The sequence below is a fragment of the Spodoptera frugiperda genome, chromosome 21, assembly GCF_023101765.2.
Source record: "Spodoptera frugiperda isolate SF20-4 chromosome 21, AGI-APGP_CSIRO_Sfru_2.0, whole genome shotgun sequence".
Taxonomy (NCBI): Eukaryota; Metazoa; Arthropoda; class Insecta; order Lepidoptera; family Noctuidae; genus Spodoptera; species Spodoptera frugiperda.
In genome coordinates, this window is record NC_064232.1 from 4,052,690 (window position 1) to 4,064,780 (window position 12,091).

At 39.5% G+C, this 12,091-nt stretch overlaps 2 protein-coding genes across 5 annotated transcripts in view; both read right to left on the reverse strand.

Moving 5' to 3' along the window:
* The window catches only part of LOC118280504 (anoctamin-4), a 28,707-nt gene extending 25,222 nt beyond the window's left edge, over positions 1-3,485 (reverse strand). For both annotated transcript variants that reach the window (XM_035600580.2, XM_035600582.2), the window contains exons 1-4: positions 2,864-3,485; positions 2,279-2,491; positions 1,585-1,782; positions 521-1,051 (exon numbers count right to left, since the gene is read on the reverse strand). In XM_035600580.2, coding sequence (XP_035456473.2) covers positions 521-1,051; positions 1,585-1,782; positions 2,279-2,491; positions 2,864-3,379 — 1,458 coding nt within the window. In that variant the 5' untranslated portion in view covers positions 3,380-3,485. The remainder of the gene's footprint in view (positions 1-520; positions 1,052-1,584; positions 1,783-2,278; positions 2,492-2,863) is intronic.
* Positions 3,486-9,037: 5,552 nt separating this feature from the next.
* The window catches only part of LOC118280221 (anoctamin-4), a 52,644-nt gene continuing 49,590 nt past the window's right edge, over positions 9,038-12,091 (reverse strand). For all 3 annotated transcript variants that reach the window (XM_035600115.2, XM_035600114.2, XM_035600112.2), the window contains 4 exons: positions 11,935-12,040; positions 11,400-11,575; positions 10,303-10,483; positions 9,038-9,527 (listed from right to left, as the gene is read on the reverse strand). In XM_035600115.2, coding sequence (XP_035456008.2) covers positions 9,418-9,527; positions 10,303-10,483; positions 11,400-11,575; positions 11,935-12,040 — 573 coding nt within the window. In that variant the 3' untranslated portion in view covers positions 9,038-9,417. The remainder of the gene's footprint in view (positions 9,528-10,302; positions 10,484-11,399; positions 11,576-11,934; positions 12,041-12,091) is intronic.

A 12,091-nucleotide genomic window follows, 5' to 3' on the forward strand; every position in this document is an offset into this window, starting at 1 on the left:
AGACTTTGAAAACAATTATATGGGACCACACTGACATCGTACTCTTTCAAACACAAAAAGAATTTCTCAAATCGGACTATAACTGCCAGAGATATGCATTTGTCAAACACAAACAGATTAGGTACCTACATACACGTGTTAATCAGACAGCACATCAAGCTACCCATCATTCTATACCAGATATGCTACTATCTGTCCTGAATTTTATGGTTACTCAGAAAGATAAGCTAATATACATCACTTAAACTCAAACGCAGAGCACATTCTGTTCATTTTTGAGGAGTTCCCTCGATTTCTACAAGATCCCATCATCAGATATTGAAATGGTGATAATGGGACCACACGGGAAGCACCAGCTTTCAAATAAAAAAAGAATCATGAAAATCGGTTCACCCAGTCGCAAGTTACGAGGTAACAAACATAAAAAAAAAATACAGTCGAATTGAGAACCTCCTCCTTTTTTTGAAGTCGGTTAAAAAATGGCACGTTCTTATGTAAAGTTGGTAAAAGAAGTTCTTACCTGATCACCAGGGCTCTTTATACCATCGGCACCTGGCATTGGAGGTACGGGTGTCCCTGCAGGAATCGGCGTCGCGGTTGGTAAAACAGGCGTTTGGCTAGTGTCTGGCTTCGGACTCTTAGGACGCGTTAAAGTATCAACAACTCTCTGCCAAGGGCCTTTCTCAGGCACTGCGGGTTTTGGGGTCCCTGCGGGTATTGGGGTCCCTGTAGGAATCGGCGTTGCTGTTGGCAAAACAGGCGTTTGGCTAGTATCTGGCTTTGGACTCTTAGGGCGCGTTAGAGTATCAACAACTCTCTGCCATGGGCCTTTCTCGGGCCCTGCGGGTATTGGGGTCCTTGTAGGAATCGGCGTTGCGGTTGGCAAAACAGGCGTTTGGCTAGTGTCTGGCTTTGGGCTTATAGGCCGTGTTAAAGTATCAACAACTCTCTTCCATGGGGCTTTTTCGGGCACTGCGGGTATTGGGGTCCCTGCAGGTATCGGCGTGGGTGGTAAAGCAGGTTTCAGACTCTTTGGGCGAGATTTCGCCGTCTGGAATCAAAATGGGGTTGCGTTGAAGGACCTTACTGGGGCTATTAGCTCAGTAGCTACTGTCTCTGTACTTTCATTTTTAATTATCTACCTGTAAACAAAAAATTACGGGACCAAAAGCTTTGTGGCCGTTGTACCAACCATGCCTAAACCATTTCTTACCAAGACTCACTTTGGTCGGTGAAAACCTTTCGTTAAGCGGCACTGCTATTCGTCTCCTATTGAACATAGCGTGATATTGTCTAGCCGACAATTAAGTGTGAGAGAGCCATGCTTCGGGACGAATGGGCCGGCTCGACCGGAGTAATACCATGGCCTCACTGAAAACCGACGTGAAACACCGGTTGCGTTGTGTGAGTGAGGTTACCGGAGGCCCAATTACCCCTATTCCCGGGGCTCCGGCTCGAAAAGCTGGAGTACGGACGAGGTGGTTTTTAGTCAGTTTGAATCTGACACTCCCTCTCGCCTCGCCCAAGGCGACAGAAGTTGTTGGATGATTTTCGACCCCTACAAAAGGCTTTAGTCTATATTACCTTGTTGGCCGAGATGTCTTTAGTTTCGGCAGCTGTCTTCAATAGTGCTTTCTGCCTCATCTGCTTGTCTGCCTCAAGGCTATTAGGGCGGGGTAGAGCAATGACAGCTCTCTTCTTTGAAGCTTTCTGGGGCATTGCGGGTGTTGGGGACAATGGGGGTATCGGTGTGGTTCGTAACGCAGGCTTTGGTCTTTTAGGCTGTAAAGAAATGGCATTGTGACTATCGGACTTGACGATAATTGGTGATGATAATGATGATGATGATGTACTTTTCCACCTATTTTTTCATAGAGTAGTCCTGAAGAATAGCTCGTTCAGTTCAAGGATTCTTAATTTTTTTACATGGTGGATCGACGTATGTCCGCTATCTCGCCCGATGGTAACCGGTGATGCGGCCTACGATGGAGCACGTCTGCCCATAAGCAACCTATTCACTCGGGCTTTGAAGACACCGACGTTATCCTTCAGGAAACATAGACTGGCAAAGAATTCCAGTCCTTAGTAATTCACAGAAAGAAACTTGGACTTAGGTCAAAAGTCTGTGTTTCCTGATGGGTATAACCTGGGTGTCTTCAAAACCTATTCAAGGTTGCTTATGGGCAGACGTGCTCCATCGTAGGCAGCATCATCACTTACCATCAGGCGAGATAGCGGCCAAACGTCGACCCATTAAATATATAAAAAAAGTTCTCACCTTATCTGCAGAGCTATCTGTAGTACCAGCTGTCGTGGGTGGTGCTTTCTGCATCTGCGGATCTAGATTTGGAGTTTTAGAGCGCGTTCTTTTCCTCGGGGCTTTCTGAGGCGCTGGGGGTGCAGGGGGGGTAGGAGCTCCGGGGGGTATAGCGGGCATTGGGGGTATCGGCGTGGTTCCGGATGGAGGCCCTTGCCATTTTTTTATTTTTACCTGAAATTAAAATGGTAAATCGACAGTTAAATAAATAAATAAATGAAAGGATATAATTAAATAAATAATGAATGAAAGGACACTGTGGTTATCGGACGTGAAAAAATGGCACTCCGAATCGAAGAGCAGGGGTAAAAACGGGGTGGTTTTTAGTCAGTAATAGTTTGATACTCCCTCTTGCCTTACCCAAGGCGGGAGAAGTCATGGCATGGGTTTCATTGAGGGGGATCAAAAAACCAAAAAAATACATCATCAAATTTAGAAATCAGCTCACATAATGGCTGCTACCGAACAAAGGCCTCTTCTCACATAGAGAAGGTTTGAGCATTAAGTTCCTAGATTTCTGGTAAAAACAGAAGACGTATACTCAACTGTTGACAGAGATCCTAGGCTGGTAGCAGTAGATGAGAAAGAGGTAGCACTCTCTGTAGGTATAGTAGCGTAACTCAAGATAAAGTCTATAGACATATTGCCGACTGTAGAAATAGATGCTGCACTCGAAGAAGAGTCGAGTTGAACAATAGGCTGTTGCTTTTTAATAGTTGTGGAAACAGGAAGCGGGTACGGTTCAGGCCGAGCGGGTACGGCAGCTGGATTCTCAGCTCTGTTCAATAGAAATACTCTTTGTCTGGACCTAGACCGAGATCTTCGAGCCGCTCCCACTTTTCCCGAAGAAGATTTTGTCACTAAGCCCGTGAAAGATTTGTAACAGCGTCGGTGGAAACCAGCTTCCAAAGCATTTGTTGGTAGCATAACATCTTTGTACTTCAAATTATGTATCTTCCTATGCTTTAATATCACTCGACATTTCTTCAATGTTTCGTCCGTGAATAATATCAAACTCTCGTCATATTTCTGACAGAAGACACATTTTAAATTAAGTGCCATGTTGAGTAGGTGTTGTGAAATATTGGGAATTTTATTCTTATTTTATTTAAAGAAATACGCTTTGTATATTGTCATGACAGTTGTATTTTAGAGACGTTAGAACTGGTACACATTAGGCTTGACTGACAGTTTGTAACCGACTTTTGATCCAGTGTCAGTTGTTGCAATCGCAAAAGGCCGGTAACATAGTTGCAACTCCTCTGATATAGCGGCGGGTGCCACCAATTGCTTACCATCAGGTGATGCATTCTATTCGTTTGGTGCCTAAAAAAAGTCCGTCAGTTCTACTGTCGTTGCGAAGCGTAGCTGCGGACTACCCCGGAGCTGCGGACTACCCCGGAGCTGCAGACTACCTAGCGGGTTTACCAGGGCTCCGGCTCGAAAAGCAGGAGTAGGAACGGGGTGGTTTTTAGTCAGTAAGAGTCTGACACTCCTTCTCGCCTCGCCCAAGGCGGGAGAAGTCATTGGATAATTTTCCCCCCTCAAAAAAAAGTTCTGTAGGTATATCCGCTCTTTGGACCACCTTCGTTTTAAATCTGCACTGGTTATCACTAAGCAGTCTTTTGTGAATTGGTTATAGTTTTGTATGTAGATTAATGATGAATGATTTTAAGTTAGAAAGAAAATATTAACCTTCAATCCGTTTTTTTAAAGAAGAGGTAAACCATCGTGTTTGTTTTTTAACAAGCTTTTTTATGGTCTAAATGGGTAAATGAACAGACGGATCTCCTTTTTTTTTTGTTCATCCGTGATCATGGCGCTTGCAACAGTGCCGAAATATCGGAAACTCATCGAAGTGAATAAACATGGTAAATATCCAGTCATAAGTTCTAATAATAGACGGATCTCCTGATGGTAAGCGTTACAAGTGCGTTGTCTTTTGGGGGTTAGGAATTCAAGGGTTGTTGGGCATAGGGGATTGGGAAGTGTTGCAAGCGTTGTTTCACTCGTTATCTGTGAGGCCCTGGTATTACTCCGGTCGAGCCGGCCCATTTGCGCCGAAGACCGTGTCTTACGTTTGAGATAGTCGGTAAAACGAGCGTGTGGAAAGAACCTTACTATGTCAGTTTGACGCTTGGCGATGTCAACTTTACCTATTTTCTATTTCTATCAAAATTGCCATCGGACATGTTTTAAATCAGCTGATTCATAGTAGGTGGGTGGTAGGTGTAAAAAGGTGTTATACTACCTAAATAATCTTCATTTTGTGCTAAAACGCCATCTATTATAGACATTACAAACTATTTAGTTTATTTTAACTGTCAATAGATGTCGTACAGTAAACAATTAAAAATTGATGTCTTTATGTTTGTAATAGTATGTGGGCAAGGGGTATCGGATTCGATTCCCGGGTAAAGTACAGCTGGCTTTGTTTTTCGGCTTTTCGAAAATTTCTCAGTAGTAGCACGGAGTGTAGAAATTTGTCCGGTATGTGGCAATAGACTCACCCCCTATTACATTGAACTTTCAGCAAAAAATGTGAAAAGTTGGTGTACGTTGTACAATGCCATAATGTGCACTATTGCCTAACCCCATCGGGGATAGAAGGCGTAACGATGAATAATATTTTTTCTTGATTAAGAATTAAAAGAGAGTCAGGAGTAGGTTTTGTTTAGGTAAAAAAATAAAACACCACAAATAATATAATTGGAAACAAATATATTAAAGAAAATTGAGTATTCGACCACAAATAGACAGTAACTAATTTATAATCTTATACATAGAGATTCTTTACTTACTGTACCTAAAGTGAAAATAACTAATATCACATTTATTTTGGGACAATAACAACGTTACATTACCTAAGTTAATAATTAATTATTATGTTATCGGCTTACTCACGTAACTGTTTGACGAGGAACTCGACTAGTGCCAAGCCATGCAAGAGGCTATTCATGAGCAGCTTTTCGCGACATACGACGCGGCTATTGTCGCGCTGCTACTGAGCCTCTAGCTCGGCTTGAAACTAGTCGAGTTCCTCGTCAAACAGTTACGTGAATAAACCGATAACATAATAATTAATTGAGTATGTCTCACGAAAGTTATAATAAATTTTAATAAAGGTTTTCGGCTTACTCACGTAACTGTTTGACGAGGTACCCGATAGTTTAACAGTATCTTTAGAATTAGTTTTTGTTTTAAGTTGAACAAAAACGAAACGGGAGTGCGTTCGGCGTTCTGTACCCTTAGTATGAGTTTGCTTTACGTTTAAAGTAACCGAAACGGGAGCGCATTAAATAAACCAACCAATCAAATTGACCGCCTCGAATAAACCAACCAATCAGAGCGCCGAACGCGATCTCGTTTCTATTATTTAAATGTAAAGCAAACTCATACTAAGTTTGCAGTACCCTTAGTATTAATATTCATGAGCAGCATTCCGCGACACACGACGCGACGATATTAAGGGTACTGATCTGTTCGTTCATTAGCGCCGGCCAATCAGAGCGCCGAACGCGTTCTCGTTTCATTTTAGTTCAATGTAAAGTAAACTCGTACTAAGGATACAGTTTGTAGTAGCAGCGCAACAGTCGTCGCGTCGTGTGTCGCGGAATGCTGCTCATGAATATGAGCCTCTATCATGGCTTGAAACTAGTCGAAGTCCTCGTCAAACAATTACGTGAGTAAACCGAAAATGATAATAATTATTTTGGTATGTCTCACAAAAGTTAGGTATATGTAATAATATTTATGTAATAACTTTGTTATTTTATTTTATAATAGCTATAAAAGCTTCTGATTACTTCGTTTTTTATTCCAAATTAAATGTATCAAAATATGTGAGTTAAGATCATGAAAAACAACCGTTGGGTCACCACAGATGGAGCCCAGTAGTGGTAATGACTGACCCGGAGCTACCGACAGCTTATCGGGTAACCGGGGCTCCGGCTTGAAGAGCAGGTCAGGATGGTTAGTCACTAAGAATCTGACACTCTTTCTCGCCTCATACATTACATACTAACTTAACAATATAATTTTGAAACCGGTTTTGATGAATACAATGCTTTCATTAAGGAATTTAACATTATTATCTTATATTCACCTTAAACATTGGTTTTTGTTTAAATTAGTAGCAAGTGAGTTCATAATTTGGGTTTAACATAGTTTGAAATTTGAATTTCACCGTAGTGCATGAGATTACTTAAAATGTCTATTTAATATAATGAAACATCATGTTCTTTAGTAAAACCCAGACATAATGTGTATGGCTTTATCATTTGACACTTTATTATAAGATAAATACGAAAATTACGGCTGTACATTTTTAGTCAAGTAACCAGTTACATATAGGGTGACTGGTAATTAGTGAACGATATTTAAACACGTGATTGTACTCATGGTTACAAACAACTTTCCCAAAGAAACTTGTTTTGTATACTCATGAGTTTTATTTTTATCAGGCAGCAGCAAATGAGCTATCTCCGATAAACCTAAACTTTTAATTTTTTTCGACTAGCCTGCTAAGTGCCAAATAACGCATTCTTTGAACTTTAACTTTGAACAGACCTTGTTGCTACAAAATAGAATTTTTTTTTCTGAATACATATTCAAATTATACTTCTTTTAAATCAAAATGTAGAAAAACGCCATCTATATTTGAACTCCAACAAACTTGGTTTATCAACTATTGCGTTAGATGGCGCTTTCATTAATACTGCTGATTGAAACTATTTTTCCTTTTGTGTTAGTAGTTTTTGACATGAAATTGTACAACCGTGTTTAATTGAATCGTGTCATTTCATTAAATACCAAGTTATTCATATCAAGAGTTTTCGCCTTAATATTAAAATTTAAAATAAAATAAATGTCTATTTTAAAATTTTCTTCAAAGTACGTCTTGCATCATGTCCAATTCATGTCGACTGAATATTTTACTTTTTAACGACGCCGATATAGTTAAAGACATTTATTTTAATTTAAAATAGTACATAAATGTTAACAATAAATAGTTTAACTATCTAAGACTTAGGAAACATTGTCTGATGCTATAAAAGTAGGACAAATGGGTAGACAGTGGTTCCAAATATTCAAACATTTCATTATTAAATATTTAATTTTAATAAAAAAAAAAACTATCTCTAGAATCAAATCCATTGCAAGCATACTACCCCACGCTCAGTAGTCATGCTTACAATCACTGATCATTAGAGAAAGTCGCACTTTTAAAGCATCAATATTTACACATTGGACCCTTAAAATATGTCTTCTACATATAGGTATATAAGGTGTTCTAAAAGTATCCGCCACGGCTCTAATGGGAGTGTGTTTTAAGATTACATTAGTGAAGAAATTTCGTACCCCGGACCACTCGGACCAGTTAGTTCAATTGAGAACATAAGAAAGTAGTAAAATAAACATTGACTCTGCTTTGCATAAAGTTGTTCACAAATACGCACGATGCGTCGCTTCGCAATCGACAGAGACAGTAATGATAGCTTTTTCACAACAAACGCATAAGCAGATTTTTTTGTATAAAAATATACTCATATTCAATCATTTATATTTACTATTGTAATCTTCACACATAACACTACCTCCCATTAAAGCCGTTGCAAATAATTTTGGAACACCTTATATTTTAGAAAACATCGATTCTGCAATTTATCTTTACCTAAATGCAACAGTTTCAAATCAATTTAATGATGACCAAATATTTTTCTAATGATAAAATGAATTCAAAATCTTCAAAACACATTTTTTTACTTTTTACTGAAAAACATTAGCTATGTGAACACCGTTGTGTAAATTTAATTTTTAATTTAGTTAGGTCGTAAGGCTTACTCAAGGAACTATTTGACAAGGTTACGTGACTATTTTCAAGCCTTGAGAGAAATAGGGACCCGTAATGGGAATCCATAATGTTTAGTAGTCTGCGCAAAAACCGAAGCAGCGGGGCGGCCCAACCGACTTTTTTTGAAGTGTCGAATAGTGGGCAAACGAGCAGACGGATCACCTGATTGTAAGCAATCAGCGCCGCCCATGGACACCCGAAACACTAGAGGAATAACAAGTTTCAAAGATCAAACCTCTACAGATGAGGCCTAGTATGGTTGATGCCCGATCCGTAGTTGCGGACAACGTAATAAGTTACGGGGTTCCGGCTTAAAGCAGGAGAAGGAACAGAGTGGTTTTTAGTCAGTGAGAGTCTGACATTCTCGCCTCGTCCAAGACTGGAGAAGTCATGGGATGACTTTCCGATCCCCCTTTAAAGAAAGAGGAGTTACAAGTGCGCTGCGGATTGTTGGCTACAAGAGCTTATCACCTGACGCGGTTTATGTCTCCATTTAAGTAAGTAACCTCGTTAAATAATTACGGGATAATACCTTAAATTTTATTTATTTTATTAGGAAAATATTTGGTTTCATACAATTATTCTTCCACACGACTACAGATCAAGCTGCTAAACCAATTTATTATGATATAAGTTTTTAAACTGACATGGTCACTACTAATATCATTAGAACTTGACGGGATATTAACTATGTTTATTAACGAACTAGAAAGAGGGTAGACTGATTTGTCTGCATATACTCCAGTTCATCCGTGATCATGGCGCTTGCAACAGTGCCGAAATATCGGAAACTCATCGAAATAAATAAACATGGTAAATATCCCGTCTTAAGTTCGAACAGTTTATCATGTTCTCGCTTTGGACGATCTTTCCGCACATTTGACGGCCAGTTTATACTGGTTTAATAGCTCGATGTGTACCCATGTAATATCCAGAATAGGCTAGTTTCCTACTACTCAAATTCAATACTTTTTTCGAAACGTCAAAAACGATATTTTCTATGAACTTTGTATGAAATACTCTATTATGACGTCATCAGATTTTTACGTTAAATAGCAGACTTATTTCTAGAAATTTAGCTAGAAAAAAACGAAAATTAAGTAGTTCATAAAATTTATGAATGAGAGTGTGATTATTTTTTAATATTTTATTGTATTGAAAAGTTGTAATAATTAATTTTTGACCCAGTCATCATCCCTGTTAATGTATTTGTTTCTAAATTATTAGGAAACTAATTAATCCTTTGTCAGTGAACTATCCGAGGTGAGGTGGGTCTTTGGGAGACTGATATGTGAGCGTCCAGGACATCTGATGCGCGCGATGCTCGTCTAAGCCAAGCACCACCTGTAGGCTTTTCTGTAACAGATTATGTATAGAAAATTATAATAATTATGTACACTTTAATTTAGTTCTACTATCCTGTGGAACTATTCAGCGGAAACGTAGTGAATTGTACACTAGCTCAGTTTATCAAATGTAAGAAACATTGTACAATTATTAGTTTATCCCAAATAAAAAAAAAAAAACTAAAAATAAGTTTATTAAAGTCAAAGTCAAAATGATTAATTTAAGCCCAAATAAAAAAAAAAAACTAAAAATAAGTTTATTAAAGTCAAAGTCAAAATGATTAATTTAAGTTAGACCAAGAAGGCACGTCTGAACGTGAAAGAGCAGCAGCGTTCTCTAATTTTTTTATGATATAAGCCGATAAATGAGCATACGAATTACTTGATGGTAAGCAATCGCCGCCGCCCATGGACGCCCGAAACAGCAGAGGCGTTACATGTGGTTTGCTGGGTTTTGGCGGTTAGGAATTTAAGGGTTGTTGGGGAATTGGGGATTGGGAAGATTGGGAAGGGGGTTAATTGGGCCTTCGGTAACCTCACTCACGCAACGAAACACAACGGAAGCGTTGTGTCACGTTGGTCTGCTCGGTCGTGGTATCACTCCGATCGAGCCGGCGCATTCGTGCCGATGCATGGCTCTCCCACACTTGATTTTTTTTTAAACTGCGATTTTTTGTCGTAGAGATCATAGCAAACTCATGTTTTATAGAGAAGACCCATACTCCAGCAATGGACTAACAACTCTCACAGGTTGTTTTTGTGGATGCTGATGATGCTTTACTTACCAGTTCCACCGTCACTCTTCTGCGTCAACAGCTGTCGGTACTCAGTAGATAACCTTCTCCTCCCATGTTCATACTTCGCTTCCTTGGCCAGAAGAGCTTCCCTTTGCATCTGAGTCCGTAATTCACTCGGTACATCTGGTATGAAGAGCTGCATAAGACCTGTTAGGCCGAAGACCACGTGCTGCGAAGAATATTAGGTTTTTAATCACTATCACTACATAGTATAAAACAAAGTCGCTTTCTCTGTCCCTATGTCCCTTTGTATGCTTGAATCTTTAAAACTACGCAACGGATTTTGATGCGGTTTTTTTAATAGATAGATTGAAGAGAGAGGTTTATAATTATGTATAATACGTGCATAGTATGGCACCATTTCATACGTGCAAAGCTGGGGTGCAAAGCTATAGTATAAAACAAAGTTGCTTTCCGCTTTCGGTGTGTCTGTATGCATAGATATTTAAAATAACAGATTTTGTGGCAAAGATACTCTACTACTCATAAGAAAAATCTAATAATTTCTAAACACAAAGTAATCTATCTAACTACTCTTATGATTAAAGTAACACTACGCTAGATGGCACCCAGACATGAACCTGTATGAGATTTCGATGGCTCTTCGTGAGCAAACCTCTCACTAGATGGACCGACGATGTCCTCAGAGTCGCGGGGAGCCAGTGGATGCAGGTGGCGGCTTGTCGTTCTACGTGGTGGACTAAGGCTACTAACTAACAGTGGCAGTCTGTTGGCTGATGATGATGATGAAATGGCGCCAATAGTTTTGACTGCACGGTTGGCGCGGTAGCTGGGCAACTGGCTGCCGCGCAACGTGTAGCGGGTTCGATTCCCGCACGGAGCAACACTTTGTGTGATCCACAAATTGTTGTTTCGGGTCTGGGTGTCATGTGTATGTGAACTTGTATGTTTGTAAACGCACCCACGACACAGGAGAAAATCCTAGTGTGGGGCAACGTTTTTTTAAAAAAAAAAAACGTTTGGCATACATACTGTACGTAAAGCTAAGTTGTGATCAAGACACTCACTCATTTCCAGAAAAGAAAAAGAAAGTTTCACTCCAATCAACAACAGATGGCGCTTACCTCAAAAACGACAACGAACGCCAGTCGAGCAGCGAACACGTGCCAATAGTGAGGAGATAAGCCATACGGGTCAGCATGGTCTGGCGGGTTCCTGTATCCTCGGTAGGCACATACTGGGGGGTCCACCTCGTTCTCATCAGCCCCCCAATCCTCTTGGTAGTCTGATGTGTTGAATACTGATAAAGAAATCGTTCGTATTAAAAATTATTAATAAAAGAAGATGGAGACGAAATTTGAAAATGAAATAATATTTTGCCCAATTACAAAATACTATATGAGAAACCCCTTATTTCTTTAGCAATCAGATATATATTTAGCAGTATACATATATATTTAATCCTTAATTTACATTCCTAGCGAATTGAAACTAGGTCATATTTTTATGAAGCAACGTAAGATACGCGACGTCGCCGCCTGTGTGTGACCTGTCCTGTGATTAAAAACTAGTAGATCTTTTCTTCATTAACATACGTGAGTAAACCGAGATTTTTAGTTAATTTAGGTTATATGATTAAGAAACATATAAAATACTTACGAGACAAAGAGTGATCGATGTATCCAGCTAATGTATTGTCAGGTGAATACACGTATTTATACACCATACGAGGTATGAAGTCACTGGTGTAGGCTATCACGAAGGCCTGGAAACAAAATTATGTTATAGCGACATCTATTGGACAAGATTACGAACA